Source organism: Ochotona curzoniae, unplaced genomic scaffold (genome assembly GCF_017591425.1).
Source record: "Ochotona curzoniae isolate NIBS_2020 unplaced genomic scaffold, NIBS_Ocur_1.0 patch435, whole genome shotgun sequence".
Taxonomy (NCBI): Eukaryota; Metazoa; Chordata; class Mammalia; order Lagomorpha; family Ochotonidae; genus Ochotona; species Ochotona curzoniae.
In genome coordinates, this window is record NW_024467012.1 from 373,797 (window position 1) to 391,688 (window position 17,892).

At 36.9% G+C, this 17,892-nt stretch overlaps 1 protein-coding gene and 1 non-coding gene across 2 annotated transcripts in view; one reads left to right on the forward strand and one right to left on the reverse strand.

The window, feature by feature from the left end:
- LOC121167970 (phospholipid-transporting ATPase ABCA3-like) overlaps positions 1-17,892 on the forward strand; it is a 55,941-nt gene that overhangs the window by 22,257 nt on the left and 15,792 nt on the right. Inside the window, exons 11-20 of the mRNA XM_040997701.1 lie at positions 622-754; positions 2,822-2,976; positions 3,211-3,366; positions 3,638-3,848; positions 7,376-7,526; positions 9,276-9,374; positions 10,423-10,561; positions 12,598-12,895; positions 15,169-15,418; positions 15,576-15,780. Of these exons, the coding sequence (XP_040853635.1) occupies positions 622-754; positions 2,822-2,976; positions 3,211-3,366; positions 3,638-3,848; positions 7,376-7,526; positions 9,276-9,374; positions 10,423-10,561; positions 12,598-12,895; positions 15,169-15,418; positions 15,576-15,780 (1,797 nt within the window). The remainder of the gene's footprint in view (positions 1-621; positions 755-2,821; positions 2,977-3,210; positions 3,367-3,637; positions 3,849-7,375; positions 7,527-9,275; positions 9,375-10,422; positions 10,562-12,597; positions 12,896-15,168; positions 15,419-15,575; positions 15,781-17,892) is intronic.
- On the reverse strand, positions 11,981-12,087 carry LOC121167973. Its single transcript, XR_005885666.1, has one exon. It is a non-coding gene; the product is annotated as a U6 spliceosomal RNA (small nuclear RNA).

Below are 17,892 nucleotides of genomic sequence, written 5' to 3' on the forward strand. Positions count from 1 at the left end.
TACGTTTCTAGCCATTTCAGTGTTCAAAGTTAAGTGGCATTTAGCATATCAACAGTGTTTTCAACCATCCTTGCTTGACAAAAGACCAAATCAGTCACTTATCAATCACCGAACAGTCCCCTCTTCCTCCTGCCCTTGGAAAATGTTAGTCTGCTTTCTGTCTCTATAAATTTCTCTATTCTGAATATTTTATCTAAATGGGATAATAGCATGTGTGGCTTTTTGTAGTTAGCTTTTATGCTTAGCTAATGTTTTCAAGATTCTTTTATGTTATTGTATGTACTGGCACTTCATTTTGTGTATGAATAACATTAAATTACACGTTTTTAGCATATTTTGTTTATCTGTTTATCAGCTGATTAGTTCTTTTGACTCCTATGAATAGTGTTGTTTGAACGTTGTTATAAAAGGTTTATCTGAATGTAAGTTTTCTGTTCCTTTTAGTGCATATTTTAGGAGCGAAGTTGCTGGGTTATATAGTGATCCTATTCTTTAACTTATTGAGCAGCTGTAAAATTTTTTTGAGACTAATAATCTGGGGTTTTTTTTTCATTTTTTCAGATACTTGATAAGTTCAAGAAATAGTAATAAATTATTATTTTTTAAATTTAATTTTCACAGGAATTCAAACTACCGAATAATACTACCTTTGTAGCTGTAAAAGACTTGACTTTGAATTTTTATGAGGACCAGATCACAGTGCTTCTGGGACCCAATGGAGCAGGAAAGACAACCACTTTATCTATTCTTACTGGTGTGTATTTGGGAATGTGTATACTCTTGATATTGACATCACTGTCATTTAAGTGATACATCTATCTGATGATTAACCCCCTTATTTCTTAAAGTAAAATATACCACAAATTTTGAAAATTGTGTCTATTTGTTTATCTTGGTTGCATCAAACTCCCCATTTATTAGGCTATCATCCTTACTGATCATTGCAAATGTTTTTCTTTTAAATTTTCATTCATTTATTTGTTCATTTTTTCCTATATTGCATTCCCTTCTGTTCTCTCCCAGTTCATAGGAAGTAATTATCCTCTGTTTGATAAGGATTATTTTCATTGTAAACCATGTAATTTTTATATGAAAGCATGCATGGATTATGAAAATTTCAAATATATCTGATTGGAAGTTTTTCAGTGAACACCCATAAAACCACAACATGGTTTCTATCCTTGTAATATTTTACTATCCTTGTAACATATTGTTAATCCATTTTGCACATTTCAGTTAGTTTTAGACACAAATATACTTCTCTTTAATAATTTGTCATGCATATCATATATAAAATAGATTTTTTCTTTTCATATAAAATTTTGTGATAATTAAAATGCTTATATTTCAAGTGTCTACTTCCTGAATTTTGGTTTATGCTTATATATTTCTGTTATCTTGATACTAATTAAGGCAGATAATTGCACCTTAATCTCAGAAAATTTGTTATTCAAGTGTTTCATTTATCATTCATTATTACCAATAAATTTTGCTTGAAGCAATAATTTCATCCATTTCATGACATGATTTTTTTTTAGTATTCTGAGAATTAAGACAGAAAGTGAGAATACTAAGTATTCTATACTAAGTCTTTGTCTAGAAGGCCCTTACCATTGAGTGGGGATGCTGATGAGTGAGTAGAAATTTTACAGCATAGCTTAAGAAGTCAGAAAACAGAGTTTGAACTTAGTATGTCATCCTGCTACCGCAAATGAATGTAGGTATGTGTAGGTATGCGGGCAAATGAACTTTAATCCCAGTTTGATAAGAGGACCACAAGGGAAAGAGCTATGCATACTACCAGGGCATTCAGTCCCGGGAAATGAGGACAGAGAGTACAACACTAAGATAGAATACAATAATAAATGACAAAAATGAAATGAATGTCAAATAAAAACTGGGAGCAAGGCTTCTTTTCCCATTTGTAGATCAACTAGAATATTTTATTTTGAGGCAAGGTGTAGATAGAAAAATATGATCATTCTTTTTGAGTTCTTATCTTTGAATTCTACTGGAATTAATAAATTATGACATTTAAGTAGCTTGTAGCTATATGTAGTATATTAGCAAATATTTCACTCACAGATAGCCAAGTTGCCACTCAAGCACAAACGTTAAATATTTTAGACTATTTGATTGTTTTTTCTTCTACCTAGATTTTAGTTTGTTAAGTTTAATGATTTTGCATCGTGAGCTTTTTTTAGAAAAAAAAATCAAGCATAGTGTTCATAATTCAGGGTTCAGATCATAACATGATACAAATGTATTGTCAAATGGCTGGTAGAAGTACTAGATTTTTAGAGTATAGAAAATCATTCAAAACACAAATATATCCTTTTAGAGTTAACAATTTTTAACACTTTGCCATATTTACTTGCTATTTAGATGTATACATGCAATATAACACTGTTTATCTTGCAGACAGGGATATTAGTATTGCATAATGTGGGATTCATGACAGTAACCAGGAAGTGAGGAAAGAAGCATGTATTATTGTGTAGATGGTGTAATTCAATGAAAACAATATTTATAACTGTATTCCAAGTAATATGACATGTTTAGGCTGCGTACATGATTTTCAGATATTACTGAAATAATTTTTATTGTGTTGTATGCCTTAAACATTAAAATATGTAAGTAAATAAAAAAGCTTAGGTTGTTTTTTTCTATTTCTCTTAAAGATCACCATCGATATTTGTTGTACTTCTCCTATAGGAGATACTAATAAATTTATCAGATATTTTGTAAGGACACTATGTTCTGATGACAGTACATTGTTGGCTTTCCTTGTCAAAGCTAAATACCTCCTACCTCATTCTAGGTTTCTATCTTCCTACCAGTGGAAAGATCTACATTAGTGGATATGACATCTCAAAGGACATGGTTCATGTCAGGAAAAGTTTGGGCTTGTGCCCGCAGTATGACCTGCTGTTTCCAAATATGACAGTATCTGAACATCTTGTTTTTTACTGTGCGGTGAGACAGATACATGTGTTCTTCTCTTCCATTCTTTTCACGTATTTTAGGTGGTGTGAGCAAGAGTCAACATTCTTACCTTTATTAAAAACGTCACTTAAAGTGTTGTTGTAGGATAAAGGGGAAAAAAGAAATGTCTTACCTCTAGATAGCTGTGTTAAGAGAAGTTCTGATGTGAGAATTTTCTAAGGATAAAATTGTAACTCCCATGTAAACTCTAACTGCTTTCTTTAGATAAAGGGAGTGCCTTCCAAGGGTCGTTCGGAAGAAATGAACAAAATGCTGGCTTCTTTTGGCCTGCTTCAGAAGCGTAATGAACTTTCTAAGTCACTCAGTGGAGGCATGAAGCGCAAGCTCTCTATTATGATTGCCCTTATAGGGGGATCCAAGGTAAATGAATTATAATATGAGTCCCCGTCCGCATCAAACTTGCCCAACACAAGCAACCAGAGTCGACACAAGAAATTTCCCAAGTGGAAATCAGGGAATTCATGTCATTAATGTAGCTGATATGATGTTGCCATGGGTTTTGCAGTGTCCCTACCTCTAGTATAGTCTGGGATTTGTGTATTAGATTAAGTATGTGTGGTATGAAAAGGAAGTTATCCCATAAAGTAAAAGAATAGATTAAATATGTTTGAAATTTTTCTCTGATCTTTAGGTAGTGATACTTGATGAACCAACAACTGGCATGGATCCAGTCTCAAGGAGAAGCACATGGGATGTTCTCCAGCAGTATAAAAAGGGTCGAACCATGTTACTGACCACCCACTATATGGATGAAGCAGACACCCTGGGTGACCGCATAGCCATCATGGTCAAGGGGACTCTGCAGTGCTGTGGCTCGTCCATTTTTCTGAAGAAAAGATATGGTGCCTAACTTTTTCTAACATCATAATTTTAGTCTCTCTGCACATTCAGTAGATCCTTATGTCTTGTTGCATTAGGTCTAAACTACTTAAATTGGACTTTATGGTTCTTTTTTAATTTAAATACATGTTTATTGTTTGAAATGGGAAGAGAAAGATAGAATATCACCCTTCTGCTCTTTCTCTTCCCAAATACTTGCAAGAGTCTGGGCTGGACCATGCTGAAATCAGGAACAAAAGCTGGATTTCTCATATGGGTGGCATTGATCCACGTATTTGAGATATCAATGCTCGTCTGATAAAGATGCACATTAGTAGGGAACTAGAATCAGAAGTGGAGCTGAGACTTGAATCCAGGCACTCTGAACATTCCAAATGACATCCAACCATTGCACCAAATGCCAAATTTAGACACAGACCATCTCTTCAATAACTTCAGATATGACCCAATAAATAGATCCTAATATATCCTATAATAAATCCTAATATAAAATATTCTCTATTAACCCCACAGAAATCATATTGAATTTTCCCATATACTTTCTACTAAATTGTTAATTTGCCACAGGAATGGTTATGCCTTAAGAGATTTGCTAGATGGATTTGTAGCTTACATGGGAGAAAATTAATGATCAGATACGTCTAATTTTTTTTAAAAGAATTTTGTCTTTTGCGAAATGTGTATCAAATTTTTAGTGCAGTGTGCTAAGTGCTTTTTAAGGTATTTTTAATAAAATATTCTTGTGACAGCCAGATAATTATTATTTTGGGGGCAGGAAGTGAAAGAATAGTGGGAAAATAGAGTCTTTGGTGAGCATACAGTAAGTAAATACAATTTATCAAAAATGAACTACATACAATTATACATAATGTTTTCTGAGTTTATATATCCGATATACAAAAATATTTTAGCAGGAGGCAAATGAGACATGAGAATTATTGATAAAGAAGACTTCATTTCACTAATCATTAGCTTGGCTATTTTGATTCAGTCCTCCCAGATTTATTGAACAGCTTCTGTGAATGTGTATACTAGTTTTCAAGCTTCACATACATTATCTCATCTAATCTTTGGAACTTCGCTATTTTAAGGAGATAATGGGGCTTATATTTAAGCATATTTGCAACATGTAGTAAGTGACAAACTTGGACATCAAATTTGGGTTTTTATAGATTGCCTCTTATCTTCACTATTCTTTACTCTCTCCCAATGTGTTTTCATAGCAAGTTTGGTGTATGTCAGAAATAACTTGTGTATTGTCATGATCAGATATTATGATTTTCACATAATTGTATTGCTGCACTTTTTTATGTGACTGATCATGCCTTAGTTTTGATTATGTGAACATTACTATAAACACATGAGTAATGGGTTTTGCTCTGTGACATAGTGAATTAAATGAATTTTTTAGTTCCTTAGTGAGACCACCAACATATTTGCAATCCATAATTGATTGAAAATTGTTATGCAGCACTTGATTATATTTAATGAGAGGTAAAGAATGTAAATCTGGATAAGATATATTACAATGCTATTTAACAAATTGAAGTTTTGGTAGATTATAAAACTAGTACAACCCAGAAATTAGTGAGCTTAAGATAATTTGAAGTTCATTTTCTCTTAAATATAATCATAATTATTCTTAAAATTCTAACAGGTAAGAGCCAGTTGATCTTCTGATTGGAATAATTATGTATTTTTTAAGGATAGATTGCATTAAATATTTTTTTAATACAAAATTTAACTGAGAATGTCAGTAGCAACTTGAATGACTTTATCCACATACAACGCAAATGTGGAAGTCAAGCTTGGCCTAGAGATTCTGATTTTGCTGTTCAGTGTTTTTCCAACATTTTATGTGCTAATTGTATCCATTAACCTGAATATGAATTAATGAAAAAATGGCACAGTTCTGTATGTTACAAGCCCTGTTAACAGGGGTATCAACTCTTCTTTTCTTCAGTCATTATCAGTATCAATAGACGGTTGCATCTTGTTCTGTGACCAATTCAAGAGTGGTGCTGGGCATAATTCAGATCTCAATGACTCCCTATATTCGTACACAATTTCTAAAGTGAGGGTTCAAAAATTGAATGACTTTCTGTGTCAGAAGACGAGCATAGGGAAAATTTTTACTTTGCAGATTGTATAGGAACACTAAGGGCATACTTAATTTCAATAGCTTGTAAATGAGGGACAGTCCTTTTTTTTTTTTTCCAAAATGGAATAATTATGTCTTCTTTATTGCATAGGTGACTGAGCCAGAGCAAATACCGAGGCAACTTTTTAAAAATTCTTTATTTTTCATGATACAGTTGTTTTAGGCTCAGGGTTTTCCCTTTTCTCCCTTCCCCACCTCTTTCCCCTCTATTGTAACAATAGCTTAGTCCCTCAAAACAACTTTTGATGCTTTTTGTTTTCATAATGAAGGCATTTTTAAGGCTCCATGATTTTTTTCCATCTTAAGGGATTTTTCTATGCTTGGGAGCTGCCTCACTTCATGTGGACTTTTTCCAATATTTTCTTTCAGTCATTTCCAACACTCCATCATTTAATATTACCCTTTTCTTGACAATTGCCTACTTTTCTCCTAAGTACTGACACTACAGTACACTATATGTCTTACTGATTACTGTATTTCCTAACTGAAATGTAGCTTTTTGGATAACTGCTATAGTCATAGGCTTTATTGGATATGTTGTATGTAAAATAGTACCTGGCTCATAGCAGATGTGCAATAAATACGTATTCAGTAAGTTAATGTGTCTTGCTGTCCTCCTAACTCACAGATTACAGTTTCACAGAAAAGGAGGCTAAATAACAGAAAGCTTGTCTACGGTTCTCTAAATTTGATTACGTAACATGTATTATTATTGTCCCTACACATGCTTATTTTTCCCAGTGTGAATGGTCTTTATTGATTACAACATGAGAGAGTGGGTATGTCAGCTTCTACTCTTGGGTGGTATCTTCAGGAGTAGGCCACCCCACCCACCAGAAAAACCATCACTGAATTTTTTTTAAAGATTTATTTATTTTTATTGGAAAGGCAGATATACAGAGAGGAGGAGAGACAGAGAGGAAGATCTCCTGTCTGATGATTCACTCCCCAAGTGGCCACAATGGCTGGGGAGCTGCACTAATCCAAAGCCAGGAGCCAGGATCCTCTTTCAGGTCTCCAACGTGGGTGCAGGGTCCCAAGGCTTTGGACTGTCCTCGACTGCTTTCACAGGCCACAGTCAGGGAACCGGATAGTAAGTGAGGTTGCTTGGATTAGAACCAGCCTGCATATGGGATCTTGGTGCGTTTAAGGTGAGGACTTTGGTCGCGCCAGACCCCATCACTGAATTTTTAGAGCAGCATTTGTAAGTTCTGGGAATGTACCTCCTTCAAGTCACAGGCTTATGACACAGCATGTTTATCTAACCTGTGTATCTGGAGACCTCAAAACGTGAGCTCTAAGCATGGTTTTCGAAGTAAGAAATTCAGAATTGCTTAATTTGTTCTTCTGGATGGATTTTTTTTTCAGGTGTGGGATACCATTTAGTCATAGTGAAGAATCCCAACTGTGATGTTGAAAGAATCTCTGTCTTGATTTTTGATTATGTACCAACTGCCGCTTTAGAGAACGATGTTGCAGCTGAATTATCATTTCTGTTACCGAAAGAGTATACGTACAGGTATGGATGTAGAAAATGCCAGACGAAAGATGTAAGGTCAGCAGAAATTACATTTCCAGGTTTCATTGGGCTCAACAAATAAATTACCTCTGTTAGCCTATAAATAGTCAGAATATTTACTTCCTTAATATGTTATTAATTGATTTAGAATTGTTTAAAAATGTATTAATGTATAAATTATGTAGATGGCAAAAGTATAGTTACAGAACATTGAGGACTGTGCCTGTTTTCATACATCTTCGAGTTATTTTCCAGTACCTTATTTCAACTTGCAGGATTTTCTTGAGCATTTTTTTTTTGATAGGCTTGGCAGCTTTTGCTGATCTTGAAATGTCTTATACCAGCTCCTGACCCCTTATTTTGAAGGATAGTTGGGTGACTTTTTTTTCCCCCTTTGAATGTATCAGTCCACTGCTTCTGGGTTCCAGAGTTTTTTCTAAGAAATCTGTTCATTTGATTCAGAATCCTATTATATGTGATGAGTTGCTCCTCTCTTTCTGCCTTCAAGATTTTCTCTTCGTCTTTGTTTCTTGAAAGCTTGATTAAGTGTCTGTGTGAACCTCTGAGTTCTTCGTTTGAGTTCATAGAATTTCTTACATTCTTCACCTTGGGACGGGTGAGGGAGGAGTGACTGCTAGAAGCAGAGTCTGCAGGAGAAGGCGTCTGCCTTGAATTTCCCCAAGAGCCTTGATAAGTCTAATACTCCATTTTCTTGGGGGTTCAGTAGCTTTTCACCTGACTGAGGATTTCTCACGAAGAGAATTTATTCATGAATAGTTACTGAATAAATATTTTCAAGGGAATGGGAGGCTCCGGGTATCCTGTCCTGCTGTCTTGCTGAACATTTTCCTGTCATATTTTTACACTTAGGAGGCTACACATCTTTGTAACTACAATAAAGTAGTAGAACAGTCACAGGTATTCATTTACTACAATTAGTAAAAATTTATAGTGTTAAGATATTTATGTATAAGAATGTTTATGGCATCCTTATTTTTTATAACATAAATTACATAATTATGGCATCATTTATAATGTTCATGTTGTTTAAAAATATTTTTAGCTATAGTTTTTAGGAATCTTATCATTAAATATTATTTCTGAGTTAAAGTAATAAATATGTTAATAAGCAAATACGTTGCTTTGAAAACAAACATGGGAATTGCCTATAAATATAGAGAAAATTTTTCAAAATCACTGATATTAAAGGGATGGCAAAGTTATAAATTTCTGGGACAGTAACCACATATGATTTTATGAAACTGTGATTTCTGAAAGATGTGTTAATTTATTTGAAAGGCTGACAAGCTGGTTCAGTCACCAGATGACCAGGTTAGCCAGGGGTGAGCCTGGCTGAATCTAAGAGCCTAGAAATCTATCCGGGTCTCCCATGTAGATGGCATGGGTCCAAGTACTCAGGCTTTCTTCCACTGCTTTCCCAGACCATTTTCAGGGAGTTGGATTGGAGGTGGAGCAACTGGGACATGAACTAGCACCTATATGGGATATCAAGGTGACAGGCACTGGATTTATCCATTCTGTCACCAAACCATGCCTGAAAAGTTACTTCTACATAGGTTTATCAGATAACAAGAAGCTGTGTGCTGGGTTTTTTCCTTCATGTTTCACATCTGTAACAGGGGCATGAAAAGTACAACTCAGGAGAAATTAATTGGAAACAAAAAGTATAAATACGAAAATAATCTACTTTGCTTCTAACCCTCTTTCCTTCTCTCCCTGTTCATTTAGATTTGAAGACATGTTTGCTGAGCTGGAAGAACGCCAGGAAGAGCTGGGCATCGCAGCATTTGGTGTCTCTATGACTACCTTAGAAGAAGTTTTCTTTGCGTAAGTGATAATGCATGAGGATGGCAAAACAAAACCAAACAAAAACAACCTGTTCTTTCAATATCATCTCTCTTTTGGAAAGCAGTCCTCACACTGCGTAAGGCTGGGATTCATGAAGAAATCATGACTTGGCTGGGTTTGTTACTCAGTGAACACCAGAGGCATTTGCTGATGTACCTTATTCATAACCCTGATGCCATGATGCTGCTCTGCATTGGAGGACTTGAGTGAGAGCAGCAGATGCGAGATTAGGGACACAGGTTATTCTGTGTTAACCCTGAGAATACTGAGTAGCACAAAGCCACTGACACCACATATTGAACTCCCAGGACAGGAGACTAATAGGCAAGAACACTGCATATGCAACTTCTCGGCTTAGATACAGGTGCCTGTGTCATTCAAGACTATAGGAGATGATAATAAAAAAATCTTATTTCAAATCTTATCATTGGACTATCACTTACTTAACTTGCATATGGTTTATATTCTAAGATAACCCTGCACTATGTGTAAATTCAAAGACAAAGTATCCAGGGATTCAGGATACATCTAAGGGGTGACATATTATCTGGGTCTAGACTTCATTCCCTCAGTCTTACAATCTGGTCAGTTTTGGTGCCTACCTAGAGTGATCCTCAAGCTACCAAAGTAAGTCTACGTATGTGCAAAGATACTCTCAAAAGTTCATGCGAGTGGAATGAAAAGCTAGATTGTTGGTAAACAAACAAACAAACAAACAAACTTTGAAATCCATACAGCTGGTCTCGTGTAGTGGGTCAAGCCATTAACTGTGACCTCAACATCCCATATTGGCACTGATTTGTGTCCCAGCTGCTGCACTTGGGAAACGTGGTGGGAGATGGCTCAGATGTTTGGGAGACCTAGCTGAAGCTCCTGGCTGCTGCCTTGAGCCTGGTCCAGTCCCTACTGTTCTGGCCAACTGTTTTTCCTGTCAATTTATGGCAATCTTTAATGGACTGAATTTTAGGAAGCAGTGTTTTGACTAAAATTTATTTGCTGCGTGTATATGTGTATTTTGTTTGTGTAGGGTCAGTGAAAAGGCAGAGGGAAAGGAGAGTCTTCAAAACAGATACCGTAACCAGAATATGAATGCACCCAGAAACATTCGGAGTACACGTCGTAGCACCTTGCGTCGGTCTATTACCTCCATGAAACTCAATAGTGGGGTAAGCATTTTTGCCAAGAATTTGATGCTAATTTGTATTTGTATTTGTTTGGACTCGAAGAGGTACATTTTGCTTTAGTGCTCCAACTTAAAGGAGATTGGGAGTTTGTAAAGCAATTTAATTTTCTGACTTAAATCTGAGATATTTTAGGTAAAGATCAGATTGTACTCTGATCATTGTTACTCCTGGTAGCTGCTTTTCTTTGTTTTTGAAATTGTTACTTTATTCAGAGTTTGAGAAAGGGTGCTGATAAAAGTCATTACTTTCACTTGCATGCATGAAAGACATTTAAAATTATACATTTGAATGTACTGTTTCTGTCTGCTTTTTTCAAACTGCTTTGTTACTTTGTTCCCATGAAAAACTTTGTTAGCTTGTCTAGCATCTCTTTGGTTGTTTTAATTTCTCTTCTCTGTGATTTTTCCCTAATGTTTCTGACTGGGGCTTTACAGAGCAGGGCATTTACTTCTCCAAGCTGTTTATAAGCAAGCCCCGAGGGACTTACACACCAGTTGTGAGGCAGAGTGGGTGGAACTAGAGCGTAGAATTTTGGGTCAGATAGAGCTGGAATTCCTGCTCTTTCATGTAAAAGCAATTTGTGTTTGGCCAGTTCACATAACGTATACGTGCTTCAGCTTCATTCTGTGAAATTGTTTGATGCCAGTGTAATGTAGGCTGTGTGTTGTTTATCTGAGAAACGTTTCCTTCTCTCCTTTTTGCACATTCCCGCTGCCCTGTCACTTTCCCCCGTTTCTTCCTCTTGACACAGGAATGCAGATGGGGCAGACTAGCCTAAAGGTTGTTGATTCCTAGATTAGTAATAAATTTTAGAAGTATGTTTAATAACTGGTTTTCCAAAAGCCAGGAAATACTTCCTCCTCAATAAAGATAATATGAGAAAAAAAATTTTCTCCTTCTCTTTTAAAGATTTATTTATTTTTATTGAAAAGACAGATCAGACTTAAGGAGAGAAGGAGACAGAGAGAAAGATCTTTCATCCTCTGGCTCACTTCCGAAGTGGCCACAACAGCCAGAGCTCAGCCAATCTGAAGCCAGGAGCCAGAAGCTTCCTCTGGGTGCTCCACGTGTGTACAGGGTCTCAAGGCTTTGGGCCATCCTCTACTGCTTTCCTAGACCACAAGCACGGAGCTGGAATTTAAGTGGAGCAGCCAGGACATGATCCGGCGCCCATATGGGACCCCAGCACTTGCAAAGCGAGGATTTAGCTACTGAGCCATTGCACCAGGTCCAATTCTCCTTCTAAACTTTGTCTTATTTCTAATATTGATCAATAATTAGAGGTGTTTTCTCATTATGATTTATGGGGAATTGAAAATAGGATGAACATATTTTTAAAGCAATGATTTTCTTGTTAATCTACATACATATTTTAGGTTATTAATTGTACCCGTTTTTTGGGGGTGGGGTGAACACTTCACCAGTTTGCATGTCATCCTTGTGCAGGGGCCATGTTAATATTCTCTGAATCATTCCAATTTTAGTATGCGTGCTGCTGAAGCAAGCACTGGACTCACTTTTAAATTTAGACATCACAGCAAAAATATTGTGTTTTAAAAATAAATTCGTTTTCTATTCTCTGATTTTCCACAGTCCTACAAATCACATATGTTAAAGTCTGGTAATGTAAATATATATTCATATGCATACTTTCTGTGTATATTTCCTTTATGAAATGGAGGTAGGACTGAAAGGTAATTATTTTGTACCAATAGAGAGGAGTGTGATATTATTCTTCACAGAAATGCTAAAAGTATGTTGATGGTAAAAAAAAAAAATCATTTTATGTTGGGGGAGTTCATTATAGTTAGATTTGGAAGGCTTGCATTATTCCTTTCAAGCAACGCATTACAGATAAAACAAATTTTGTTTATTACTTATTCTACTAGCAGGCTACATTCTGTTCAAGGTTGTATTTTTAAAAATATATCAAACTTATCATAAGATTCAAAACATTCATGTCAATGGATATTATTAAATTCTGTGACCATTGTAATGCTATGTTTCTGTCTTTTCAGTGGAACCATTTCCTCCAGCAGTGCCATGCTATGATCTTAAAGAGGGCATTGTACAATTGGCGCAACTGGAAGGTGCTGCTGCTCCAGTTGGTGGGGCTTCTTGGTGCCATTTATTTTCAAATGAGTGGTGTGGCCTTTGCAAGGCAGCAAGAGCCTGCCCTGAAAATGGATTTGGAACAATATGGTCAAACCATCGTGCCTTACTCAGTTAATTTCAACAATGTGTTTGTTCAGAATTTTATCAAAATCCTTGAAGAAACATTGAAAGCTAAGAAACAAAAGTTGAAGGAAGTAAAAGGTAGGTTTTTTTAAAAGGAAAACTAATCTAGCAGATGACTTGCTTATGTCACTTTCAAAGAAGATCCATAACTGGAATATTAAGCCAGCTGATTTTTTTTCTTGATAGTACCAACTTCATAAAGGCAGCTCAGTCAGCCATCCTTCAGGGCTGCTGACTGTAAAGGTTGATGATTAATGAATTTGAATGAAGATTATCTTCCAGAAATCAAAAGTAACCAATTAATTTTGTTGTAAGATTTAACATTGAATTTTCATAGAAATCCAGGCACACCACCACCCAAGTTTCTGAGATTGGTCCTATCTAAAGCATACAGGTCTGAAGGCTTTATGGCTACTCAAATTATACATTTTAAACACAATAATCATACATATTTAGCATATGCTTCTGGTAGGAACTTTATTTAAAGATTCACTTTATGTTTATTTCTAAGCAGAATTACAGAGAAGAGACAGCAAGAAAGATCTTCCATCTGTTGATTTACTCTCCAAATGGATGCAGCAGCCAGAGCTGGGCTGATCTGAAACCAGGAGTCAAAAGTTCCTTCTGAATCTCCCACATTGTTCAGAGTTCAACAGACATGAACCACCTTCTGCTGTTGCTTTCCCAGGCCATAGCAAGAAGCCGGATCAGAAGTAGAGCAGCCAGGACTCGAACTGGCACCTGTATGTGTTGCTGGCATTGCAGGTGGAATGTTAACTTGCTATGCCACTGTACCAGTCTTGACTATCTAGTTGCTGCTGTCCCCTCTCTCTGCCACTCTACTTTTCAAATAAATGAACCTTTCATTTAAATGTCACAAACAGGAGCCAGTACTATGGAGCCTCAGGCTAATCCATCCTATGATACTGGCATCCCATGTTGGTAATATCTTGTGTCCTGGCTGCTCTGCTTCCGATCCAGCTCTCTGCTTATGACCTGGGAAATCAGAGAGGATGACCAAAGTACGTTAGCCTCAGCACCCTCATGGGAGACTCAGAGGAAGCGCCTGGTTCCTAGCTTTGGATCAGCTCAGCTACAACCATTGAAACCATTTGGGGAGTAAACTACCGAATGGAAGATCTCTCTCCTTCCTTTCTCTGTAAAATCTGCCTTTCAAGTAAAAATAAAATAAATCTTTTTTAAAAAGTCACAAATAATAATTATTTTTTATCTTTTTTGTTCCCTCTTGTGCCTTCTTCTGTTACTCACCAATTAAAAATGGAGTAGTAATTCTTCATTTATGACCAAAACTATCAGAGCTCAGGTCATTTCCCAGCCCTAACAGAGTGTGAGGCTGCCTTCTCTGCCTTTCTCATTCTGGATGTTGAATTTCTGTATTGTAGCTGCTTGGATAGACTTCAGACTGTTATCTCCTCATTTTCATGAAACATTTCACAAAATTATTAACATGTTTGTTTATTTGTTTGTTTGTTTAAATGTGTAGCATCATGGAGAGAAGGAGAGACAGATAACTGGCTTGTCCCTTAAATAGCCACTATAGCCAGGGCTGGCCAAGTGAAAACCAGGAACCTGGAACTCCCAGTTGGGTCTCCCACATGGGTGGTGGAAATCCAAGTATTTCTAACTTCTGCTGCCTTCCCAGTCATTAGTAGGGCATGCTGCTGTCTTAATAGTTGCTTATCTTGTTGTGCCACAACTCTGACCCTTTGTAAAACTTTTGAAAACTCTTGGTACAGGCCAATGTGGTGGCATAGCATGTTAAGCTTCCACCTGCAAAGCTGGCATCTCATATGGGTTTGAGTTCTGGCTGCTCCACACCCCATTCAACTCCCTGCTGATGTGTCTGAGAGCTCAATCCAAGGATGAGCTCAATTCCTTGGACCTCTGCATCTACATTGGAGACCCGTAATATGAAGCTCCTGGCTCGTGGGTTCAGCCTAGCCCAAGACCAGCTGTTGCAGCCACTTGTGGGGAGTAAACAAGTAGATGAAAGATCTCTATCTCTTGCCCTTCCTCTCTGTAACTCTGCCTTTAAAATAATAAAACAAGTCTTTAAAACAAAGCTCTTGTTGCATTGCTAGCTTATTGATTCCTTCAGCTTGTGTGGGTTATTCCTGTCAGTGAAATTGAGCTAATGGATGTGGTAACTGTGTATGTCAGCAATGAGTTTTTAAGGTGAATACCCAAGATAGATCAGGGAAATTGAGACATTGGAAAAAGGAAAACTATGCCAGCCAGGTATGAGTTGAGGGGATTCCTGTCTCTAAAGTACATAGTTATCCACATTATACACCAAGTTCACGAAATGTTATTTTGTTTTCTCATTCCAGGTGACCTTTTGGAATACTTGTCAAAAGATCAACAGTGCACATACTCATGCATTGTTGCATATTCCGTGGAAGTTGTTGGATTCAGAACCACCATCACCTTTTGGTTCAACAATGAGGCATTCCACTCACCCTCATTGTCCCTGGCGCTATTAGACGATACTATTTTTAAGTCACTTTCTGGTTCTTCTGCTTCCATTACAGTCTCCAACAAACCTCAGCCTCGGGGTACCAGTAATACACCCAGAGATAGGTACGTACATATATATACATATATGTTTTATTAGTATTTACTTTTTGCCTTACATATATACTTCCATATTTGACTATGTTCTTAAGTAAAAGTTACTGTTAGTCTTCTTCCATTTTATTGTTTTACCAACGTGCCCCCTTTGTTCATTCTTTTGCAGAAGAACATCAGGAATCCAGATAGCCCTTAATTTGTTTTTTGGTATGAGTATTTTGGTCAGCGGTTTTTGCCTCCTGACAGTGAATGAGAGAATCAGTAAAGCAAAGCACATCCAGTTTTTGAGTGGTGTCTATGTGTTTATTTTCTGGTTTTCTTCTCTGATGTGGGATTTTATCATCCTCTTTCTAGCTTGCTGTTTACTGCTGGTGAGTGCTGGGTCAAGTGACTTGAGGGTTCAAGTCTTCTATACACCATAGAAAATTTTAAGTTAGCTAATATTAACCTTAATCTGAATCTCTATAAAGAAAGATCAACATACTTTTGGCACATTTTGCCAGAGACTACAATGTGGAATATGTCTCTTAATGAATAATTTCTCCTTTACATTCCTTTCCTTAAAAAAAGTACATATATATATAGTATGTTGAAACAGAATTGAGCTGGTTTTTGATGTGCTTACCCTGTCCCCCAATACAAACTGACCCTAAAGCTGCTATGATATGGAAGGATATAACCCATTATCAGACATAGCATACTAAAAAGACAAATTTTTTTCATGACCCCATTGTTTCCTTATTATTTGCCATTTTACATTGTTATGAAGAAATAATTCATATGCTATTTTTAGTTTTCATCTACAAACAATACATGAGAATGTTATAATCAAGAATTTTTAATTTTGTGCCACAGACGATTTAAATTCTCTCTTTATTGCCAACCCTGCCATTGCTTCTTGGCCTTTTGGCTAAGATCAAGTGTATTGCCAACTCTGCCTTTCTCTTTCTCTCTCTCTCTATCTCTCTATCTCTCTCTCTCAACATGTGTGTATGTGTGTAGGAAGGACTTCTTTTGGGGAAAGAAGATAGTAAACTAATGAAAAGATAATGAACAGATGCTTAATACATATACAACAGTAAGCAAAGTCCTAAAAGAATTTTTTTACATATCTATGTTTCCTATTTTCTTCTTTCCACATCTGACATCTTCTTTTACAAGTGCCTGCCCCTATCCTATGGAAAGGATAATTGAGACAGTGCTATAAAAGTTAAAGCACGTGAAATGAAATGTTAAGTCTGGAGCCTAATTATACCAGATCGCATGGTCATTAGAACTTACCACAGGGTTGTAGGGTTAGATGGTTGCAACTTTTGATTTAGAGAGAAAGCTAGGATCTAGCAAACTAGAGCAGAACGAAGGGATTAGAGAGTGGAAGTGGTAAGGAGTGCAGTGCATGTCCAGAAAAGTGAGTGTGTCATGATATTCTTTTTCCCTCTGCAGAAAGAAGCTCAATGCTGTTACATTTTTAGTTACAGGACGTACACCTAGCAATGCAAGAACAAGTCACTAAGTACAACTCTCATTTGTTGATTTCTCTGTGTCAGTCATTGTCACTGAAGTTATGTGGAAGCTTGTTGTGGTTTTTATTTGCATTTCTCTGATACCTGGAGAACCTGAGCATTTTTTTTTTCATGTTGTCTATTGGCTGTTTAAATTTCATCGTCCATTCCATTAGTTGTCTCTTTGCTTTGTTTATTGACCATTCCCTTTGTAGTACAGAGGCTTTTTTGGCTTGATATAGTCCCATTTGCTTATTTCTTGCTTTAATTACCTGCGCTTGTGAGATCTTTTCAAAGAAATATGTGTTTATGCCTACATCTTGCAGCCCCATTTGTTGAAAAGACTGCCCTTTCTCCCTGTGTTGATTTTGATTCACTTGCCAAAAATTAGTTGGCTGTAGAGACCATCCTCTGCTGCTTTCCCTTTCATAAGCAAGGAGCTAGATTGAAAGGGAAGCGGCTGAGACATGAACCTGCACTCAAATGGGTTGCTGGTGCCGTAGGCAGAGGATTAGCTTGCCACACCACTACACGGACCCCTTGTTTTTTCCAAGATTCATTTGTTTGAATGTCAGTGTTAGAGGGAGAGAGAGAGAAAAATCTCCCCATCTGGCAGTCCGCCTTTAGCAGGGAGTTGTTTTTGTGGTGAAGCAGCCAGTGAACCTGTGCCAACAGGAGAGCTCAGCATTGCACACCAACCCCAGAGCTCAGGCACTTGAGTCAGCACTGCTGCCTCCCAAAATGCCCATGAGCAGGAACCTGGAACTGGAGCCAGGACTCAGACCCGGGCACTTTGATAGGAAACGCAGTCACCCCAAGCAGCATCTTACCAACTGCACCAAGCTATCCTCACTTTGGTCTATTATTCCATTCTCGGTATTTGTTTTGCCATTTCTTTTACTTTCAGTTGTCTTGGTTCTCATACTTAAAAGAATCTCTTGTAAGTAGTAAGATTTTGTGTTAGATTTTTTTTCCCCACAC